The 20,526-nt window shown below is 39.3% G+C and overlaps 3 protein-coding genes across 6 annotated transcripts in view; 1 reads left to right on the top strand and 2 right to left on the bottom strand.

Annotated features, from left to right (window-relative positions):
* The window catches only part of LOC129366689 (glutamine synthetase-like), a 30,267-nt gene extending 9,884 nt beyond the window's left edge, over positions 1–20,383 (top strand). For 3 of the 4 annotated variants that reach the window (XM_055040675.1, XM_055040671.1, XM_055040673.1), the window contains 8 exons: positions 12,229–12,344; positions 12,541–12,730; positions 14,107–14,281; positions 15,563–15,724; positions 15,795–15,941; positions 16,737–16,864; positions 17,657–17,856; positions 18,645–20,383. In XM_055040675.1, the coding sequence (XP_054896650.1) occupies positions 14,113–14,281; positions 15,563–15,724; positions 15,795–15,941; positions 16,737–16,864; positions 17,657–17,856; positions 18,645–18,966 (1,128 nt within the window). In that variant the 5' untranslated portion in view covers positions 12,229–12,344; positions 12,541–12,730; positions 14,107–14,112 and the 3' untranslated portion in view covers positions 18,967–20,383. The remainder of the gene's footprint in view (positions 1–12,228; positions 12,345–12,540; positions 12,731–14,106; positions 14,282–15,562; positions 15,725–15,794; positions 15,942–16,736; positions 16,865–17,656; positions 17,857–18,644) is intronic. The other variant, XM_055040672.1, reaches the window with a different exon arrangement.
* On the bottom strand, positions 362–3,003 carry LOC129366688 (E3 ubiquitin/ISG15 ligase TRIM25-like). Its single transcript, XM_055040670.1, has one exon. It carries the CDS (start codon positions 2,965–2,967, stop codon positions 1,297–1,299), a length of 1,671 nt encoding a protein of 556 aa, XP_054896645.1. The 5' UTR covers positions 2,968–3,003; the 3' UTR covers positions 362–1,296.
* On the bottom strand, positions 8,292–10,179 carry LOC129366690 (tripartite motif-containing protein 16-like). Its single transcript, XM_055040676.1, has one exon. The coding sequence runs from the start codon at positions 10,144–10,146 to the stop codon at positions 8,503–8,505; it is 1,644 nt and encodes a 547-aa protein (XP_054896651.1). The 5' UTR covers positions 10,147–10,179; the 3' UTR covers positions 8,292–8,502.
* Positions 20,384–20,526: the final 143 nt, after the last annotated feature.

Raw genomic sequence — 20,526 nt, 5'->3', positions numbered from 1 at the left:
CATTGTTACTGCCTCACATGTTGACAGACTTCCTGCTATTTATACTAATTTACATTAAGATGTATTTATGGGTAACGACAGGCAGACCAGTAGCTGCTCTATTTTCCCCAAATTGGGTTTTATAAAGGAAGGTGTGCAGTTATATGCGTACGTAAGGCTTTATTCATCCGAATTATTTAGTGCCCGCACTTTTCTCCATTCATCCATTTGCCAAGTTTTACTGTGAAAACTGAGCACTCTTTTATTGCAGATCATTGCCAGCAGCAAATAAGACTCTGGAAGAAAAGTTATTGCTCTAAAGACGACCAAACATACAATTTATCACTTTAATGATTAGAAAACTTTCAACATTTCTCTGTAATCAAGTTCCTTTATTGAAGAAGTCCAAAGATCCAGAACAACAGACATTTTTTATGATATAAATCTAAAAATATGAGAAGAAAACAGCATCAGTTCTGATTTGATGTTCCAGGTTTTTTTGATCACAATATAGAAAACAGAAACAAGTTCAGATCCTTTGATCTCAACTGATTAACAACAAATTAAACATCAAAATACATGGATAAGGAAATTAAAGGAAAACTATTAGAGTCCAGAAAAGTTTTGATTTTCATTAATTATTTCTGTGATAAGAATGAAAGAAATTATCAACAGTGATTTCCTTCATTTCTCCTGTAACAAAAAGAACTAAACCGGAAAAATAAGAAAGATAAGAACAGCAGAGCAGAAACTTCAGAACCATGAACCCTTGTTGGATTTATTTTGTTCCCCAACCTGCAAGAATCAACCAAAGACAAAAATTACTTTTCTGCAGAAGAGGGGAGAAGAGCCCGACACGGAGAACCGCTAGCAAACGCTGTCTGGGATCAACTCTGCCAGCTCTCAGTCTCCAACTGCCTTTTATTATGTGAATACACAAAGAAGTTGGCTTTTTCACACAGTCATGCAAACAATTGACCAATACACTATCCCACAGGATGTTCTGGAAGTCTTCCGTTGACGAAGTCTTCCGTTGTGTCCTTGCCAGGACACAAGGATGACCGCTATCAGGATACAGATAAAGATCAAAGCAGCTCGTAACACAAGGATATGTAAAACATCTCTAACCCTTAAGAGAAAACCTAAAAAACAGTTAAGAATATACCATAAAAATAAGGAGACAAGAAAACAACACACAGCATAATATGAAAACATAACCATTCAAATAAAAGTAAATGTACTTAGATAAAAGTAAATTAACTAAGATAATAATTTTCCTAACAACCCTGATCAACAATCTGAGAGGAAAGAGGAAATCTATCTGGGTTTACAGAACTTTGCAGAGGATCCAATCTTATTAATCCTAACTCCAGCCAGTAGCGGTTCAGTGAATCTGGTCTGGACTCTGTGGAGGAGAGTCATGGTTTCAGAGACGCTGTAGAAGGACAGAATACCTGCTGTGTGATCCAGGTACACTCCGACTCTGGAGGAAACTGGACCTGAGATGGAGGTCCAGATGTTGTTGTGACAAAATTCATAAGTTTTTTGAGAACAATCTAATGCCCAAGATTCATTATTATATCCAAATTTACATTCATCCCCTCCTCCTGCTCTGCTGATACTCTTGTATGCCACTGCTACATAAACTCCCCTTCTCCACTCCACCTCCCAGTAACAACGTCCAGTCAGACTCTCTCTACTCAGAACCTGAAGATAAAACGTGAATCTGTCTGGATGACTAGAATAAGTCTGATCCTGATTCATCCATGTCACCTTCCTGTTTCCCTCTGATAGTCTCAGCTCGGTATTTGCTGTGTTTGGATCCAGAATGATTTTACGTGAATATCTTAAGAATCCAGCTCTGCTCTTTGGTTCTGGTTCTGACAGTAGAACATCCACCTCAGTGACCATCAGTGAGATGTTTGTCCATGAGTCTCTCAGGACGTCCTGTAGTTTGTCTCTGAGCTCTGACACAGCTGCTGCCACGTCCTCAAAGTGTCTCAGAGGACGAATGTTGATGCTGGATGAGTGTGTGGACTCACTGAGTGCTGGCAGTGGGGGGTAGTTGAGGAGAAACTGGTTGTGATCCTCTGTGAGTGAGAGCTGCTCCAGCTCAGCGTCTTTCCTCTTCAGCTCAATGATCTCCTGCTCCAGCTTCTCCTGAACATCTTTGACTCGACTCACTTCAGTTTTCTGCTGGGATCTGATCTGCTGCTTCACCTCAGAGCTTCTTTTCTGGAGGAGACGGATCAGCTGGGTGAAGATCTCCTCACTGTCCTCCACTGTTTTATCAGCAGAGCGATTGATGGCCTCCACCTCCTGCTGAAGCAGCTTCACATCTTTCTCCTGCTCCTGGATTCTCTGCTGGATGTTTCCTCGTCTCTCCTCCAGCTCTCTCTGCCTCTCAGTCCTTTCTGCTGCAGCTGACACTGTTTCATGGCCTTTATGTTCATCCACAGAGCAGAGATAGCAGATACACTTCTGATCAGTGCGGCAGAAAACCTCCACCAACCTATCATGCTTAGAGCAGATGTTCTCCTGGAGGTTCTTGGACGGCTCCACCAGCTTGTGTTTCTTAAATGCAGCTGAATCAAAATGAGGCTGAAGGTGTTTCTCACAGAAAGAGGCCAGACAGACTAAACAGGACTTGCTGGCTTTCAGTTTTCTCCCAATGCAGGAATCACAGGCCACATCTTCAGGTCCAGCATAACAGTGGTCAGCAGGAGCAGCTTGGAGTCCAGTCTTCTTCAGCTGCTCCACTAAAGCTGCTAGCATGGTGTTTTTCTGTAGGTCAGGCCTCTGTGTGAAGGATTTCCTGCACTGAGGACAATGGCAGCTTTTCTTCTTCTCTCCTTCATCCCAGAAGTTTTTAATGCAGTTCATGCAGTAGCTGTGTCCACAGGGAGTCGTCACCGGATCCTTCAGTAGATCCAGACAGATGGGACAGGAGAAAGTTTCCCGATCCAGCTGAACTGCCTGCTGCTCCATTTCTGCTCTCAGTAGCACTGACCGTTAGCTTTATTTCCTGAGAACAGAAACAAGCTTGAGTTGTGATCCACCAATCACATGCCAGGGCAGAGAGGCTGGAGCCAATCAGCTTCCAGCTTCAGCAGCTGCTGGTTCCACCCAGACTCAGTGTGTGTGTATTAAGTAACCTGACACCAGGAAGAGCAGCGCTCTGAAAGCAATGATATTTTAAACTGAATCATCTTCACAACAGTTTCTTTTCAAAATAACCGACTGAGTCGCTAAACTCAGGTTGTTAACATGTTTGCTCTCCACAGCTTGAGAAAATATAATGAAAGATTCATTCTTGCTGGAGAAACTAGATGTGTTTGGTGGTTCAGGGAAAATATGCTTCCTGTTTCCTGACTGCTCTATAATGACAACAGACTGCAGAGAGTCCAATGTTTGCATCGTGTTCACATCAGTTTGTAATCCGTATCTTTATAAAGCTGTAAAACTTTAACAGAACAGCATTTAGTAATTCTACTGCCAGATATGAGACAGAGGTCAAGTTCTGCATTTCATTTTCAGAAAATCATTTAATTCAAGGTTCAACATCTGACCAGTTCTTCTGTGTTTTATACACAACTTCATTGTTTCTGAGGCGTTTTCCCTCTTTGTTCTCGTTTACATCCAAAATGGTCCATGATTCATTGTTTTTATCTCGTATATCAGGGGCATCAAACTCATTTCCATTCGGGGCCAAATCAAATATCTGAATGTTGTGCCAGATCGTATTGATAAAAACCAATTCAATTGTTAAAATGTCAATAAATATGTGTTTCGGCATTCAATAAGTGTTTCTTAAAATAACATAATATTGAACATCTTTTCACACTAATCAGTCTGTCCAGGATTGTTTTTGTGGTTTTCTGCAGTCAACATCATAGATTTTGTGGAGCTAATTTAGAAATATCTGTAAGGAATCTTTACAATATTTGTGCTAACATATTACGTTAAATATGATCTTTTATTAATCGCTCCATCGGTCATGGATTATAACTTGACATCAAGTGAGGCTGAGGCAACAGTCGCTTGAACTTAAATGTTTTTGGACAATTTGAGAAAAACTGTTGATAAACCCAGAAAAAATGTGGGAATCAGTTGATTTCTGTGTGAATCTTGCAGTTATTGGTGAAAAACTGTTGGGGCCTATTGCTATAATTTGGAGTCTAGAACAGCGGTCCTTTTCATCACTGCGGACCGGCCCAGGCTCGGCAATGTTACTGCGGCCCTGGGGACGGGTGGGAAGGAGGTCACATGATACAATTTAAACATTTTTGGCCCGATTTTTCCCTATTGACAATCTTAGAACGATCCAAGTTCTAAGATTGTCGCTTGTGATCATTGAACGATCATCCTGTCTGTGTGGTGTGTTTGGTGGAACGTCGGACCGCTCCCATCTAAAATCGGACATGATCAACATGTCTGATTGTCTCTTTTATTGCATCCTGTTGGGTTTTCCCTGACTGGGAGCAAAACGCAGCCTGTTGAATGTGACAGGTAGCCAATCATAAAGCGCGGTGATGTAAGAACGGGGGGGAATCCCAAACAGCTGACATGGCACCTCAGAGAGTCCGGTTTAGTGCAGCAAATAGAGCGGCTGCCATCTTTTATCCAACGTTTTTTCTGTTTGTTTCACTTTGTATCGCTTGAAATTATCCACAAACTGTCACTACTGCTTCTACTTGGTCATCCATGTTTGATTATTCTAAATTCACTTGATATGTTGGGGGTTTTACTGGATTTTCTTCTGGAACCGGGATGGTCGTGACTGGAATCGGTTCTTGTGTCGTGTTTCTCCTGGACACACGAACCGACCAAACCTGTTGGACTTTTATCGGCTCTGTGGTCACAGAAGTTTGCAAAATCGGCCGACAATCTTTAAATCGTGCCGTTTGAACCAGACCTAAAACTCACAAGCTCCACTCCTCTCATCTCGTCTCGACCTGCTCTCTGACTCTGGTCGCTATGATAACGTTTACATTTCCCTTCAAAATAAGATCCACCACAGAATCGAACATTTTACTTTATAAAGTTTTTTACTCCCGATAACAATAATTGGAGCCCTGAAGTTGTTTCTCCCGTCTGGGAGAGATGAGAGACAATGACACCCAAAGTGTTGCTAATGCACAGGCTGCCTGGTCTCTACGTGGAGAAGCAGTTTGAAGCTTCATTGCCTCATTAACATCCGGTCACCAAATCCTGCAGAGCAGCTTGGAATGTGAGAATCACTAACCGGGATAAATCCACTCTCCTGTCTCTCTGGGCCTTTTCTCTTCACAAAGAAACTTTCCAAAGACATTTGTTTACTCATTTTGCTACTTGTTGGTGCGCAAGGCGTAACCAAGAGAATCCGGTTAAAGGATTTTCAAAATAAAAGCTCCTCCAGACTCACATACTACATAAAACGGAAACATTTAATTATTTTTTGTGCGACCCAGTACTAAGTGGTCCACGGTCTGGTACCACTCTGCTGCCCTGGGGTCGGAGACCACCGGTCTAGAGGGCCACATAAAAAGCTATGGTGGGCCAGATTTGGCCCTCGGGCCTTGAGTTTGACACATATATGCCATATATGATAATCTAGAGAACTTTTTCAATATCTATACATTTGGAAGTTAATTTTGGCTGTTTCGTCAAACATTTTATTTTTTTTTTATAGCGGAAAGAAAATGTATCATGAATAGATAACATGAAAAAGTAAAAGATAAAAACTAAAACTACTGATTTGTTAATCTTGTTGAAAGTTGGTTAGGATTGATTAAGCCTCGTTTTTAATGCTCAAAAATTGTCCACGAGTAACAGTTGTTATGTACTGGTATTGTTGTGGCTCGTTTATTGTTGTCATAGCAACCGCCTACCAAGATGGCTGCCAGTTAAAACAAAGAACGCTGTACTCTATATTTCCAGTGTGTTTTCTGGTTTGGTCACATGATCTGCAGACTGACAGAGTTTTAAGAAAACTTTCAATGGCGGCTAAAGCAGCAGGTCAATAGTGGTGGAACCAAACCAGCTCTGTCTCAACTGTTTGCTGAAAGAACATGGAAGATGGTGAGGAATGTTTTAATAGAGAGCCTCCATCCTCATGTTTCATCAGTTTGAACCTCTGGGCTGATTAAGGCCTTATTGTTCCTCTGGTCACTAAGAACATTTATTAGGCCTCATTTATTGACAGTACAATTATTATTCTTAACCAGATTAAAAGCATTTATCTGTGGAATGCTAAGTGTATGTATTGCTTGGTGCACATATTGTTGATATAGTTCAGGGATTCAAGGGATTTTATTGTCATACCACCACCGGCCACCAGGGGCTCCCCATCGTGCCCCAGCCCCAGGCCAGTGTGGCTCCAGGGTGGGACCTCATGTACGGAGAGAACAACCCCTGTTTCCAACGGTCGTATCATCATAAGGGATCTTTGGGCTGCACTTGGTCTGGTCCCTCACCTAGAACCGTCTGCACTGGGCAGCAGAACTCCTAGGATCACTGGGACACGCAAACCCCCCCACCACGATAAGGTGGCAGCCCATGGAGGGGACGTGTGTGTGTTTGTGTGTGTGTGTGTGTGTGTGGGGGGGGGGTGTGTGTGTGTGTGTTAAGGAAGTTTCTTTTTGGGGGCGATTTGCAGCGACCAACTGACCTGACCTGCATGTTTTAGGAGATGTGGGGGGAACCGGAGCGCCCTAACAATCTAATGTAAAAAAGATCATGTGTTTCTCTCCACCATATTTATTTATCTAACAATAATCTGTTAGTATGATTTGTTCTTTAAATTGCCATTCATATTATTTTTGGGTCTCAGGAGATGATTGATGGATGAAGAGACTCTGATGTCTGGTTCTTTAGGTTCTGACGGGTCTGCAGTTCCTCTCCTGATACTTTCGGTCTGATATCTCACAGCCCTTCGTGCATCACTGAATGTCACCGACACATTTTCTTTTTAAATCTCCCCTATTTAGCTTCACTGACATTGTTCATCCTGGGATGTGCGTCTTCCTCCTCAGATCTGTATTTCTGCCGGAGGTTTTGCTTCTAAGGACGGTTGAGAATAGGTGGACGTTTTAAAAGACGCGGGTTGATAGCAGCTCACCCCGGCTACGTTGTGTCCGTCTCTAGGTAATCATGACAACAGCGTCAGGGGGTCCTATTCAGTTCCCGCCACAACAATTTAGCTGACCTTAATATTTCCTGTGTTATGTTTTGGTCATTATTGTTGAGATATATGTGGCAGGTGGTGTGTCTCTCAGACATGTATAGAAATAGGGAGCAAATTGATGTCGGTTCAATACAACAATCAACAGTCAAATACGAGACGATTCTGTAGTTTATGGGACGGATTGCAACCCCAACAAGACAACAGCCACCTGTCATTGTAAGCTAGCTTAAGCTAACCTGAATATTTACAGCCCTCCTTTTGAGACACTGACGTTACTCACATATGTCCTTCAACCACTTTGAAAAGCTTTTCTTCATCCCTCTCCCTCTTCATTATTCTGTTCTGGATATTGTTTTCTGCCGCCCCATCTTTAGCTCCCTGTTGTCGAGTGTACTACCATTCAACTTTAAAAGAACCACAAAAAAGACGCTTCACCGTTTACTCAAAGGGCCGCCAGCCCAAAATACCTGCATATGTATGTGGGGAGAAGGTGGTGGGGATGCATGAAATTATCAGTGCCGTTCCTCTGTTATTGATCATTTCATGTATCCCGCTGTGAAATACAGAAAATGCCAACTATAAAAAGTTTTTCCACATGGCTTTTGCGTCCCTATAGTGCAGCGCTCTTATGTGTTGCTTACAGTGCATACCCACTTTTATCGCCACTGGTTTTATGACACGTCTCCAACTTTTCTGACGGGTTTAAGGCTCAGTTTTTCCAAATGTTGAAAGTAGAGGACCTTTAAGCTCCTCTTCATTACTGCTACCAGGATCTTTCTGTGGTGCTGGATGCAGAGTGTTGTTGATGAATGAAGACGAAACCAAACATCTGATCTTTTCCAGCAGCAAATAAGACTCTGGAAGAAAAATTACTGCACGATAGACGACCAAACATACAATTTATCACAATAATGATTAGAAAACTTTCAACATTTCTCTGTAATCAAGTTTCTTTATTGAAGAAGTCCAAAAATTCCAGAACAACAGACATTTTTTATGATATAAATCTAAAAATATGAAAAGAAGACAGAATCAGTTCTGATTTGATGTTTCAGGTTTTTTGGATCACAATATAGAAAACAGAATCAATTTCATATCCTTTGATCTCAACTGATTAACAACAAATAAAACATCAAAATACATGGATAAGAAAATTAAAGGAAAACCATTAAAGTACAGAGAAGTTTTCATTTTCATGAAATATTTCTGTGATAAGAATGAAAGAAATTATCAGCAGTGATTTCCTTCATTTCTCCTGTAACAAAAAGAACTAAATCGGAAAAATAAAGATCAGAAAATCAGAGCAGAAACATTAGAACCATGAACCCTGATCAACAATCTGAGAGGAAAGAGAAAATCTATCTGGGTTTACTGAACTCTGCTGAGGATCCAATCTTATTAATCCTAACTCCAGCCAGTAACGGCTCAGTGAATCTGGTCTGGACTCTGTGGATCAGAGTCATGGTTTCAGAGACGCTGTAGAAGGACAGAATACCTGCTGTGTGATCCAGGTACACTCCGACTCTGGAGGGACCTGGACCTGAGATGGAGGTCCAGATTTTGTCACCATATTCATAACTGGTTTGAGTACAATATAATGCCCAAGACTTTTTATTATATCCAAATTTACATTCATCCCCTCTTCCTGCTCTGCTGATACTCTTGTATGCCACTGCTACATAAACTGATTTCCCTCTCCACTCCACCTCCCAGTAACAACGTCCAGTCAAACTCTCGCTACTCAGAACTTGCCACCGTTCAGTGAATCTGTCTGGATGACTAGAATAAGTCTGATCCTGATTCATCCATGTCACCTTCCTGTTCCCCTCTGATAGTTCCAGCCGTGTGTTTGCTGTGTTTGGATCCAGAGTGATTTCACATGAATACCTTAAGAATTCAGCTCTGCTCTTTGGTTCTGGTTCTGACAGTAGAACATCCACCTTAGTGACCATCAGTGAGATGTTTGTCCATGAGTCTCTCAGGACGTCCTGTAGTTTGTCTCTGAGCTCTGACACAGCTGCTGCCACACCCTCAAAGTGTCTCAGAGGACGGATGTTGATGCTGGATGAGTGTGTGGACTCACTGAGTGCTGGCAGTGGGAGGTAGTTGAGGAGAAACTGGTTGTGATCCTCTGTGTGTGAGAACTGCTCCAGCTCAGCGTCTTTCCTCTTCAGCTCAGTGATCTCCTGCTCCAGCTTCTCCTGAACATCTTTGACTCGACTCACTTCAGTTTCCTGCTGGGATCTGATCTGCTGCTTCACCTCAGAGCTTCTTTTCTGGAGGAGTTGGATCAGCTGTGTGAAGATCTCCTCACTGTCCTCCACTGTTTTATCAGCAGAGCGATTGATGGCCTCCACCTCCTGCTGAAGCAGCTTCACATCTTTCTCCAGGTCCTGGATTCTCTCCTCCAGCTCTCTCTGCCTCTCAGTCCTTTCTGCTGCAGCTGACACTATTTCATGGCCTTTATGTTCATCCATAATGCAAACATAACAGATGCACTTCTGATCAGTGCGGCAGAAAACCTCCACCAACCTATCATGCTTAGAGCAGATGTTCTCCTGGAGGTTCTTGGACGGCTCCACCAGCTTGTGTTTCTTAAATGCAGCTGAATCAAAATGAGGCTGAAGGTGTTTCTCACAGAAAGAGGCCAGACAGACTAAACAGGACTTGCTGGCTTTCAGTTTTCTCCCAATGCAGGAATCACAGGCCACATCTTCAGGTCCAGCATAACAGTGGTCAGCAGGAGCAGCTTGGAGTCCAGTCTTCTTCAGCTGCTCCACTAAAGCTGCTAGCATGGTGTTTTTCTTCAAAACGGGCCTTGGTATGAATGTCTCCCTGCACTGAGGGCAGCTGTAGCTTCTTTTCTGATCTTCTTCATCCCAGTGATGTTTAATGCAGTTCATACAGTAGCTGTGTCCACAGGGAGTAGTCACTGGATCCTTCAGTAAATCCAGACAGATGGAACAGGAGAAAGACTCTCGGTCGAACTGATTCTGCTCCATTTCTGCTCTCAGTCACAGTGACTGTCTGAGTTTTATTTTCTGAGAACAGAAACTGGTTTGAATTCTTATGTATGAGTCACTTGTCAGAACAAAGATGCAGCAGCCAATCAGATTTGTCTCTCGGCCGATGTGTTTTCCACCCAGCTTCAAGGTGAAATAATCAGCCAGTTTATCAAGAACTTTCACTTTATTATTAGTTAGTTTGTCCTATTTTAAGTGTATCAGGACATTTGCACTTCTCAGTCTTTTCAAAAAACATTTGATTTGACTGTATATTTTTGCAGCATAGATGGTTCAACTATATATCTAAACTAGTTTTGAACAGTCTAATATTAAGTTTTGACTATCTTTGACGAAATCAGTTTCACTTTGACATTAAGGATTTTTTTGTCAATATTTTCAGAATAAGATCAATTTTGTTTATCATGATTGATTTGTAAAAGCAACAAAGAAGTGGAAAATAGTGTATCATATGTGTAAAAATGATGCATTTCTACACCGACAAATGCTGCCCATGTTTTTTGTTCATTCTTTTTGGAAAATGACCACAACCTGATGGTCAGATTGTGTCTGATCATAAAGCTCTATAACCATCAACCTTTTGCCATCTGTTTCCATTTCCTTCATTGAATGCATGAGAAACTTGAAAATAAGAGAAAATTGGATTTCAATCTGCGTATAATCTTGATGTCCTTTCTCAGAGAAACCTTCAAATTAACATGCTTAAGGAAATATTTAAGAACCCTTTGTGTCAGAGAGGAACTCGCAGGTTACTACGACTGTAATTATCTGCAGCATAGAGAGCAGGTTTACAATAAATCAGGTTTACAATAAATGCCATCTCTTCTGACAGGAAATCACTTGAACAAGTCATCAATCGTTCTTCAGGATAAACTGGGTTAACCAACCACTTCAGTCTCTTTGACTGAGACATGCAGGGTAACTCATAGAGTGCATTCATATTAGACCTTTTTAGTCCATTTTAAACAAACTCCAGTTCATTTGCATCCAAGGTCTGGTTTGTTTGTAGGTGCGTGAATCTATCATTGGCCTACGATGAGGAGCAAAAACCTCAACTATGGTCCACCTAAAACCCTAGATCTTGCTGTGGTTGAACTGAACTCTGGTGCAGTTTGAATACACCGGAGACCTCTCAAAAATGAGGAAGCAGAATGGGATTTCTGGGTAAATTCTGCCAAAAACTAACTACTAGTCTTTTACCAGTGAAAAAAGGGAATTATTCTTTTTTTACATTTTGAGAAGAAGAAAGTTGCGTTCAGTATTTTCCTGACAGGTTTTTATTTTGTTTTCTTCAGTGGTTCTTTTTGCAGCGTCCCCCCAATCAAGAAGAGGAGCAGGTCTTTCAAAGGCTTAGTCCATTTGACCCAGTGCTGTGTGAAACCAAACCACATCAGCTAAAAATGGGACAAATGTAACTTTGTGTCGTTAGACAGCTCCACAACATGTTAAGGTCACCACCAGGTGGATTGATGTTCTTGTGTTTCAATGCCCCATCTTTAGTTCTCCAAACATACTTTGTTGCCAAACATCTCTATCAAAGTCAATTGTCTTGTCAGTCCAGTTTGAAGGTGTCTGTTTTGGAGGAAGGCACTTTGTTTTGTTTTTTTGTTGGTGCTTGGTGTGTTCCCCTTCTTACCAATCTAACAGCAATAGTTTGGCTCTTGTTCCAGATCATGGTGACATGTTAATAATCTGGTGATGCTTGAGTTTCTAAACTACTCCAGAAGACTTACCTTTACTTCTCTTTCTTGGACCATCCCAGGATGCCCCATTGTTCTTGATTGACTGTTTAATCCTGTCAATGAGAAAGCAGCTCGGTTTTGACCAATTAGAATATGTTCTTATTAAAATATATTGATAAATGTGTGTATATTTGTGCTTGAATGCATAATTTTGGGACATTTTACAATAAATTCACCCAGTTATTAATCTTAATGCCCATGTTGTGTTGAATTTATCACGTTGATGTGGATCTTCCTTCTCCACCGTCACCCTCAGGTGACTTCAGCCGTTTTTCTGACTGAGTCGCTGAATTTCTGAACGCCTCGTCTCTCTTCACAGCTAATCTGACGGAAACTGAACGTCCAGCAGCTTCTGCACTCTAATTGTGTTCAGTGAGCTGCGAGACTCTCAGCTCAGCAAACAGCTTCACTCGGCATCAGCAGAAGGCCTCAGAGGTTTGGTGCTCATTTCCGTCTCTCCTGGGGTTTTGTCGTCTCCTCTGCTGTTCTTGGGGGTTGATTTGGCTGTTATCAGTTTAGATTAAAGTTATTTTTGTTTGCTTTACCAGCTTGTGCGAGTCAGAATTACAGATATGGTTTTTTGTTGCATCAGATAATTTTGTTTAACCTCTTGACTGATTTTGTTTAACAGAAGAAATAACTAAATGGGTTCATTGGCAGTCAATAAAATGCCTGTAACTCCTCCTACGCCTGCAAACAGCCTTTGAAATGTCATCCTGCAGGAAATTTAAATGCCGCAAACAGGTTTTATCTGATCAGGCTCAAAACTCTCCGGATCGGCAAGTACAGCAGATTTTACACCTGGAACTACTTGGCATACGGTAAGTGCAAATGTTTTAAAATAAATTTAACTTAGAAATCAAACTCCTGCTCAATAGGTTGGTGGATTAATAATCGCTAATTGTTGGTTTGAACCTTTGATTTACAGACAAATTTGGGAATTTCGTATAATATGTTCCATAGTTGGTTAATAGTTGGTAAATAGAGATAAATTTCACAATATATTGACATAATGTTGGGTTTGTCCTTCTGATTTTGTTATGTAGCTATTGGAAATGTTCACATATGCTGATGACACACTGATTTTATTAGAGCCCACCAGCTGGCGTTCACTGCCTGCACTTTTTAATCCTGTTCAGCTAAACTTATGTGACAGAAAATCGGTTTCAAACTCAGCGAAAACAAAACTTCTCTCATTTTATATCAACATTTAAGCTTTTCTTGCACAGATTGATGTTTAAGGTAATCTTTTAGTTGTGTGAATGTTTCTATGAAGCATTCCACCCGAGTCCTGGCCTAAATCTGAGAACCTGCTGCAGTCGCTAAAAATTAGGGCAATGTCACGGAAGCATTCCAGGCTGAAAACTGTCAATCATAAGGTTCTGACAGATGTAATGCAAATGAACTGTTTTCTTTTGAATATGAGGAGAAAGATGAATTATTTTCCACATCCACCTTTTGTTTAAAATATAAATAAAAACAGAGGCTGTAAATGTTTGTCACTTTAACTCGCTGGGACTTTATAGATGTGACTCGTTCTGTTGGTGGAAATTTTTCTGAAGTTTTTATTTTACTAGCATGCTGTATTTGTCTTTTCAGATCAAAATGAGGCTTGAAGCTTGTAAATTTATTTAGATTCATGCCTTTCAAAACTTGTTTTTAATTCCTCTAATTAAAAATCCAGATCCACCAACTGTCTTCAGAAGAAAGACAATTCATAGAACAAGCTAAATTTGGTTCTAGAAAGTTTCATACAAATGCATTCCACACTTTTCAGATTTTTTTAATTTATATTTTCATAAAATATGTATAATTTTTCTGTAGAAATATGCACCATTTTATAATGATAGATGAAAATGATAATTAACAGTGTGTTTGTGTGGACTGGATTATTTCACCTTGTTCTATGCATTTATTTTATTTATGCAGTAAATAAAATTTTAACATGAGAGTTTTTGTAGAAAATGTAAAATTGTTGATTTTAAACTCAATCTTCTGAATTTGGCTCTGTGTATGGTAAAAATTTTGCATATTTTACCGTAAATCGCCAGAATTTGCGTTATTGGCTCTAAAAACAAAACAGTCAGTGCAGCGTGATGAGCCTCAGGAAGCTTTATAGGCGCTAAAATTAAAAAGCAAAGAAGCTGAATGGAGGAACGAATGTAAAAATGTGTTGTTGAAACGTTTGTGACTGCAGGAAACCATGGCGTCGGTATCCAGCAGCTCGCTGCTCAACAAGGCGGTCCGGCAGCAGTACATGAGCCTGCCTCAGGGCGGGAAGTGCCAGGTCACCTACATCTGGGTGGACGGCACCGGAGAGGGGCTGCGCAACAAGACCAGAACCCTGGACTCAGAACCAACCAGCATCGAAGGTAAACATCGTTGTTTTATTAATCGTAATAAAACATAAGAAAAGCAGATATGTTAAATAAGTGCAGGAAGTAATGAAATTATAAGGTAGACATTAATGAACTCGTTCAGGTCTTCCAGTACTATAATTATGTTATTTATATTACTATTACATAAATGTATTTAAATAAATTATTAGGCAAGTTATGACAACATATGTGCATATTATAAAAAATATCTCAAAAATATTAATAGCAATTAATTCACTTATATAATGTAATATTATTACAATGTATACTATAGTAAACAGTCAATAATATTGATCTTTCTAAATTATAAAGCTTGATAATTGTTTAATTATTAAGCTTTAATTTCTTCTAAGAGTTAGAAGAAATTATTACAATTTGATAGTGTAAAAATTTTATATATATATATATATATATCTTTGTCAACTATTACATGTATTTTTAAAATTTTCCAGCATACTCTAAGATTTAAATTATATCTGAACCTAGGTTATTAAAACAGAAGGATGGCAGCCATCTTAACAAGATGGAATATTTTCTATTGTCATTTTGCAGATCTTACTGGGAACCCAAATCACGTTTGACAAGTAAATACATTTTGTGCCACTTCTGTTAGTATTGTTTTCATGACATCAAAGGAAACTTATTAATATTTTCTTGGCAGTAAATGTGGATGGATTCTTTCAGCAACATTCCTTCTCTTTTCTTTCTCAGTTGATCAAAAACTTGATTATTTTCCGTGGCGTCAGCGCTGTGGAGAATGCTACAAATCCAGTTTTGCGTTCACTTCACCCTACATGTGTCAAACTCCAAATCGTTTTATGTTTTCAGGCTGGATGTTTATTTTGGGTTCATTGATAAGTGATCACTGTGGTTGATTAACTCATTTAAATACCTGCTGTACTGATGATGTGTCAGAGTTGGTGTTCAAGTCGCTTTATTATATTTTTTAGCTGAACTGAAACACAAAATTCCACAGCACATCTACATTAAGCTTGCCATAGTCAAGCTAGCATAACTGAACTGCTTCCCTCTTCCTCACAGTTTTTTTTTCTCGTAATTAAAACGTTTTCTTGACCTCGTTATCTTGATGTTGACAATTACTACAAAGCACTTTTATGTACCAGATGTACATTTAAGATTTAGCACCTTATGTTGACAACTTAACAGCTAAAACCAAAGCTAGTCATCGTTAGCAAGTATCTACTTGCACTTCAGCAGAGAGATGGGGGTGGGATCTTATGTGCGCAGTGTAACGCTTTCTCTTCTCCTCATCAGAAATCCCAGAGTGGAACTTTGACGGGTCGAGCACCTACCAGGCCGAAGGCTCCAACAGCGACATGTACCTCATCCCAGTCCGCATGTTCAGGGATCCCTTCACCCTTGACCCCAACAAACTCGTCCTCTGTGAGGTCCTCAAATACAACCGCCTTCCTGCCGGTACATTCCCCTCCGTTTGCATTTGGAGAAATGAGCTGTGCTGCATCTCATTCGGTTCCTTATCTGTCAGAAACCAACCATCGCCACAGCTGCAACCAAGTGATGCAGCAGGTGAAGGAGCACCACTTGTGGTTCGGCATGGAGCAGGAATACACCCTGCTGGGGACAGACGGACATCCGTTCAGCTGGCCTCCGCAGGGATTCCCAGGACCACAAGGTGAGGCAGCGATGCAGAAAATCTTACATGTATTTTACTAGGATTTCATGATATTTTAGGTAAAAATGTGTTTATTTCATAAAGTACAGTAAAGTTTCTCTTTTATATTGAAGAAAAAAGAAAAGTTTAAAATTTGCATATTAAGTTGAGTAGCACTGCCTCAACATATTTTTACTCAAGTAAAACGTATTTGGTAAAACAGCTATTCCAACTGATCAAATTACTAATCATTTAATATTTCAAAATTACATAATCTGACAGGTCAAAATATAAAGCTAAGTGGAAATTTTGGTGCTTTAAAGACCAAAATGATCATAATTCATATAAGTAACTAAATCAGTTTCCTTTATGAAAAAATCTTCAGAAACTTTAACAAAACCTGCAGATGTGTCTGAATTTTTGGCTAAAACATGTTTGTTTTTCATTCAGTGGGGAGAAAATCTTAAACTGTTCAGTAAGGATAGAGATACTTTAAAATAAATCACCCAAACTACAGCGTAGTACAAATACTCCTAAAATATTTTATTTCAAAAAAGTCACTGAAGTAAATGTACCGAGTTACTAGCCAACTCTGGAACTATGTTTATTTCTTAAAACCAGTGTATTAGTTTTGTTTCACATTCACATCTGTCTAAAATGAAACAGTCAAAGCAGGCATCTCATAATTTTCTATGGTCAAAGAAACAAACTTTGCAACATCCTGATGTTACAAGAAAGGAAAAAATAAACCAAATCAATGTTTTTCCTTTTTGAGCCACTTTAGTTTTACAGTTTTGGTTTGTCCTCCACTCTAAGGCCCGTATTACTGCAGCGTCGGCGCGAACCACGCGTACGGACGGGACGTCGTGGAGTGCCACTACAAAGCCTGCCTCTACGCCGGCGTCCAAATCTACGGCACCAACGCTGAAGTCATGCCATCTCAGGTGGATCAGCAACCTGTGAAAACAATCAAACTGAATTATCAAGTTGTTTCATTGTTTCCTTTAACTCAGAGGTGTCCAAACTGCAGCGCGTGGGCCATTTGTGGCCCTTTCACTGATTTTGTGCGGCCCTTGGTCACAATTCAAAAATGATACAAACTGATATAGACTTTTATTTTGTAATAAGGGTAAAATTATTACTGATATAACGTAAAGAACAACAAAACTTGTTTCTGTTTTTATAACCAGCCATGTTTACCAAGACACTTTTACTGAAAAGGTGACTTTGATGCACCCAAATAAGTTTTAATTTAATTTATTAAACTTGACTAAATACAAAATAGGGATTTGAAAGACAAAATAAATTTTTTCAGAGGCACATTTCAAACTGAAAATGTGCTAAATTAAGACGATTCATAAGAAAAACGAAGGAGAAAGTTTCCACCTCAAAATCCTGAAATTTTTAGATCTGAGAAATTTTCTACAAAAAAACTTGCAGACGTTTTCAGACTCGGAAAATTTTGAAATGTGAGCGTTTTTGACATTTTTCTAGAAAATATAATAATTTGCTTTTGCTTTTATTTCTAGCAAAATTCTAACTTCCCATTTTCCCCCCCAGAACATTTGTGAATTTGTGGGAAAAAACTTTTTTGTTTTGTTTTTTCAAATCTACATAGGCCCTAATTCGTCATTCCAAAAATCCCTGTCAGGTTTTGGATGTACAGTGACTGATTTTATTGACTTTGACACAAAGTTTGGACGCTCCTGCTGTAACGTCGCTGTTTCCCTCTCCAGTGGGAGTTCCAGGTGGGTCCCTGCGAAGGCATCGAGATGGGCGACCATCTTTGGGTGGCGCGCTTCCTGCTGCATCGTGTGTGTGAAGACTTTGGCATCGTCGCCACTCTGGACCCCAAACCGATGACAGGCAACTGGAACGGCGCTGGCTGCCACACCAACGTCAGCACCCAGCAGATGAGAGAAGAAGGAGGACTGCAGTGAGTGGATATTTATAAACACATGATTATTTACTTTGTCATGAAGCTAAAATATCTATTCATAGCAACAAAAATGTGTTCATGTGGATGTTGGAATTGTTTAAAGTGGTATATTTGCCTATAAAGTGCAAAATAAAAACAAAATTTTAGTTAGAAAATCCTGTTTCAGTCATAGTTCACTGTAAAAACACAAAATCTTCCCAACTATTTTTAGGCTAGTTTCTAGTGCAAACATTTCTCTACACTTAAAATTAGACAAATCTAACTCACAAATAGCTTCTCAGCAAGAAATAGGAGATTAATAATTTAAGTTCTAATTTCATTGGCAGGTTATTTCATAAGGCAGTTTTCCCATGTTATGAATGAAAAAATCTGCCAGTGGAATAAGAAGTTTTTGCTTTAAAAAAAATTAATTTTAAGGAATTATTGACTTAAACAAACTGAAAAGTCACTTGTTAGTTTTGTCTTATTTCAAGTGCTTTGAAATATTCGCAGCAGGCAAATATACTTGGTAACATTTTGTGTTTTTTTGCAGCGTTGAAGTGAGAATCACAAAAAGCTGAATCCTGTCATTTGGCCCAAAAATGACACTCCTCTTTTATACACTTGAAATTAGTTTTACGTCATTTAAAAAATGTCAAAAACCAGATTAAGTTCATTTTTTAAACTTTAATCTGTTAAAAGTAGGTTAATTCTTCAGATCAATGCTGAATTTTAATTTCATTAACATGTACCCCTTTTAAAAGCCCAAACATCCTCATGTCTTTCTGCTCTCCCTCTCCTGACAGGAACATTGAGCAGGCCATTGAGAAGCTGAGCAAAAATCACAAGAGGCACATCGAGGTGTACGACCCGCATGGCGGAAAGGACAACGTGCGGCGCCTCACGGGTCTGCACGAAACCGCCAACATCGAGGACTTCTCCGCCGGCGTGGCCAACCGCGGCGCCAGCATCCGCATCCCGCGGCAGGTAGGCAAGGACAAGCGGGGCTACTTCGAGGACCGCCGTCCTGCAGCGAACTGCGACCCCTACGCAGTTACCATGGCTATTGCTCAAACCTGCTTCCTGGATCCAACGGAAGAAAAGAGCAAGAAGGAGGAGTTAGCTTAGGCCGCGTTCACACTGCAGAGTGAAGTGAGACAAATATGATGTTTTTTTGACTTGCGGATGTTCAAAGTACGGTCCGGGGGCCATTTATGGCCCTTGGACTGATTTCATGCGGCTCCAAATGTGTATTTAAAAAATTATTTGGTTGATAGATGCAGACTGAGACTTTTAATTTATAATAAGGGTAAAATGATTATGGATATAATTTAGTACAATGGAGAATGTAAAGTAAAACAGTGTTTCTGTTTTATAACAAACCATGTTTACCAACAAACTTTTACTGAAAAGCGACAAAATTAACTTTGATTTAATTTAGGAAAGCACGATACATCGACATCAGCATCTGTATCGGCCGATATCAGCCATTTCTTTTTTACATATTGATATCGGTCCGATTAATAAACAACTCATATTTATTTTGAACTGTTTCTGTTTGGGAGGTTTTTCCAAAGGTGTCAGAACAGAAGTAAAATGCATTTAATATCAGCTATCAATCATAAAAGAAATACTGATATCGGATATCAATATCAGCCCAAACGTTTGTTTCGGTGCATTCCTAATTTAATTAATTAAGCTTAACTAAATATAACAAATGTTTTAAAAAAATAATCACCCATATCTGGTTCTTATTACTGAAAATAAATTTGTTCATTCAAGACAAAAACAAATGGAAAATTAGATGCTTTTCTTTAAATACAGCAAACATGAAAAATATATGATGGCGCATTAGAAAAAAAGTAAAAAGGATAAATACATTTCCAAAACAAAACTTTGACATAAGCAGCAGCTTAACATTTTATTTGATAAAATAATGTTAAAATCTGAAAAAACTAAAACCTGCAAATAGATTTAGAAAATTCTGTCAGCCAAAATGATACAAACACTAAATATGTTTAACCTGTTTAACAAAAACAGTGAAAAAGTGGCGTGAAATGAAAATAAAACGGCAATAAATTTAATCCAAATGTGATGAAAAAGCTTGATGGCACAAAAATTCACCAGTCTACAGAATAATGATAAGAAGAAACAGAAATCAAAAGCACTAGGAAAACGTGAAGCATGCAAATTAAATAACAGGGATGCAAAAGATTCATAAAGAGGATCTGAAAACAAAGATGCAACCAAATGAGCCTGCAAAGTGGATTTGAATGGAAACAATGAGAAACAGATGAGAAAGAGTAGAAATATAAACAGAATTAATTTATTTATTGTTGTTTCAGTATCTCTTCCTGTAAGCAGCCATCTTTGTTTTAAATGTAAACTAATCATAGAAGAAGAGCTCGACTTAGATGATTGTGTTTGTATTGCTTTCACAAAATAAGTTTGCCTGTTTGAAGTGGATTAAAAGTTAATTTGTTCATTTGTTTCTCTGACTCTGTACAAAACAAATAAGAATCCATTAAACATCTGGTTAAAGTTGTGTTTTCTTGTGTTGGTTACTTCAAATGTTCTGAAATATCGGGGAAAAACCCAACTGCACCTTACTGGTGAGACATGATTGGAAGATGTATGGGGCTAAATAATGGACAATACTAAATAAAGAAAAGACTGTAAAAAGCCTTG

Source organism: Poeciliopsis prolifica, unplaced genomic scaffold (assembly GCF_027474105.1).
Source record: "Poeciliopsis prolifica strain line A6 unplaced genomic scaffold, Auburn_PproV2 SCAFFOLD015, whole genome shotgun sequence".
In the NCBI taxonomy this organism is placed as follows: domain Eukaryota; kingdom Metazoa; phylum Chordata; class Actinopteri; order Cyprinodontiformes; family Poeciliidae; genus Poeciliopsis; species Poeciliopsis prolifica.
This window is presented reverse-complemented; position numbering and strand designations above follow the sequence as displayed.